This window comes from Penaeus monodon, chromosome 34, assembly GCF_015228065.2.
Source record: "Penaeus monodon isolate SGIC_2016 chromosome 34, NSTDA_Pmon_1, whole genome shotgun sequence".
Taxonomy (NCBI): domain Eukaryota; kingdom Metazoa; phylum Arthropoda; class Malacostraca; order Decapoda; family Penaeidae; genus Penaeus; species Penaeus monodon.
This window is the reverse complement of record NC_051419.1, coordinates 33,643,905-33,646,256: the sequence shown is the minus strand read 5'-3', so window position 1 is coordinate 33,646,256 and position 2,352 is coordinate 33,643,905. Positions and strand designations below refer to the sequence as shown.

The window sequence follows — 2,352 nt, the reverse complement described above, 5'->3', positions numbered from 1 at the left end:
GCAGACATCAGATGTCTGAAAATCTAACAATTTCGTAAAATAACAAGTATATAAGTGAGAGTAAGATATAAAACACGAATTGACGCGTTTTACATAAAAGGGATATATAAGTAGACATTATAACGTCTGAAAATAAAACAATTTTACGAAGATATATCAACATGTACGTAATTTAATTCGCATCGTTGGGCTGCACACATCATGAGTAAATAACGCATTTCTGTTTCCTTCCTTGCGAGACGAAAGGACTTCTGGAATCTCTCCGTGACCTACTTGAAAGTTTCCTTGGGTAAAGACTGCCTGGGGAGCGTGCCTCGCCCCCTGGCCGGCCGGTGGGAGAGCGCGCGGGTGTTCCTCCAATATGAAGGGCTAAAGGGAAAGTCGTGACCACCTCGATGATCATCTCAGCCTCTGGAACCTCGAACGAGCTGCTGGCACTCGCGGTAAAGATTGCAATTGGTTATATTCTATAATTGGAAAATCCTAAGTCCTTCGCGATCAGTAGACGTAGTACTCCGAGGACGAGTCGGAGACGCCGCTGAAGTACGAGGAGTCGGTGATGTTGGTCGCGAAGGCCTTCTCGCCCTTCTTGCCGCCGGCCGCGCCGCCGCCGATCAACGAAGCCTTCTCGGCGTCGTGCTGCGCCAGGCTGTTGTGGATCTTGGTGTAGAGGCCTTCGCTGGGCGGCTTCTTGCTCACGCACAGGTGGGTTATGAAGGCCACGGCCACCACCAGGTGCAGCGCCACCACCCACACGGTGGCCCACGCGAAGCCGCACCAGTCGAACAGCGCCCCAGCGGCCGACGGCCCGATGAAGGCCCCCAGCGCGAAGGTCGACGTCCACATGCCGGAGACGAGGCCGTAGGTGCTGATGTCGTCGGGGAAGCCGTTGGCCACGGCGTCCTTGTGGGCGCTGGTGAAGGTGGCCACGAGCTCGGCGCCGAAGCCGGTGCCGTGGAGCACCAGGGCGAAGATGCAGAGCGGCAGCGTGGTCGGGATGGGCAGGAAGGGCGACGGCCCCACCAGGATGAAGGCCGCCATGGTGACGAAGGCGCCGAACACCACCACGAACCGCGGGTTGATGTGCTTGTCGCACAGCCAGCCCCACAGGGGTGCGAACATGCCGTAGGTTGCGCCGTTGAGCACGAACATGAGACCCAGCTGGAAGGGCGACAGCTCCAGCGGCCGCAGGTGGGGCTCCAACGTAGCCTGGAGGAAGCCGATGCTGATGGAGGAGGCGATGATGGCGTAGGCGGCAAGGGCGATGGACGGCACCTTCAGGAGGGAGAGCACGTTACCGTTGGACTCACTCTCGCCCTTGAAGTCCGAGCCGTAGGAGGGAAGGATGCAGAAGGTGAGAGAAGCGGCGCCCAGCAGCATGCCGCCCAGGGTCACGAAGGGCAGCGTGTAGCCTCCCAGTTCGAAGAGGGCGCCCCCCAGGGTGGGACCGACGATCATACCCAGGCCGAAACAAGTCTCAAGGGACGCGAAGGTCGCGCCCACGTTCTCGGGGAACTCCTTGGCGATGATGCTGAAGGACGCCGTTAGGAAGCCCGAGTTGCCCATGGCCTCCACGATCCTGATGACGAACGAGAGGCCGATGAAGGCCGTGGTGTCGTTCACGCGGTCCAGGAACCCGAACATGATGCAGGTGGTGGCCGTGGTGAAGATGCCGGCGTTGAACATGAACTTGGGCCCGATCTTGTTCAGGTACGTGCCGTAGATGGGGCACACGATGAACACCGTCAGCTCGAAGATGCCGAACACGAAGCCATACTGGGTGGGCGAGGCGCCCTTAGACTCGGCCATCATGGGGTAGAAGGGCGCCTGCAGGGACACGCACACCGCGCTGCAGAAGTCGGCGATGGCGAACACGATCAGGGTGAGCCATTGTTGACGTGTGTATTTACTCATTTTGCTGCTGCTGTGTAACTGGCTGTTCAAGGAAGATGCGGGAGCCGAAGAGAGAGAAAACTCCTTTTGTTTTTCTTCTCTAGGATGACAGTTGTCGAAGGCGGAGTAGAGGTGACAAGGTTAACGCTCGTTCAGAAAGAGAAGAGAACAAGCGCGCTCCTTCGCCGACGAGGCTCCCGGGCGAACTGCGAGGGTGACAGCGCCTCGTCCGCCTTTTATAGGCGCCCCTGACCCCGTGTTACACGTGCAGCAACACCACTATTCGCAAGGTCAGAAGATACCACATATTTACTCTTCCGTATCTATGTTAAGGTCAATATGTTTCCTTATAACTCCTCAAACACCGTCGCTTCCGTAGCCGGCCTCAGTCAAGGGAAACCCGCCTCGAGAAGCGCAGAAGATCGGAAATGGCGTAGAGACGGCCAGCGCCCTCCCCTC

The 2,352-nt window shown here is 57.8% G+C and overlaps 1 protein-coding gene across 1 annotated transcript; it reads right to left on the bottom strand.

The window, feature by feature from the left end:
• Positions 1-111: 111 nt before the first annotated feature.
• LOC119594758 (MFS-type transporter SLC18B1-like) lies at positions 112-2,125 on the bottom strand. Its single transcript, XM_037943851.1, has one exon. The coding sequence runs from the start codon at positions 1,912-1,914 to the stop codon at positions 499-501; it is 1,416 nt and encodes a 471-aa protein (XP_037799779.1). The 5' UTR covers positions 1,915-2,125; the 3' UTR covers positions 112-498.
• Positions 2,126-2,352: the final 227 nt, after the last annotated feature.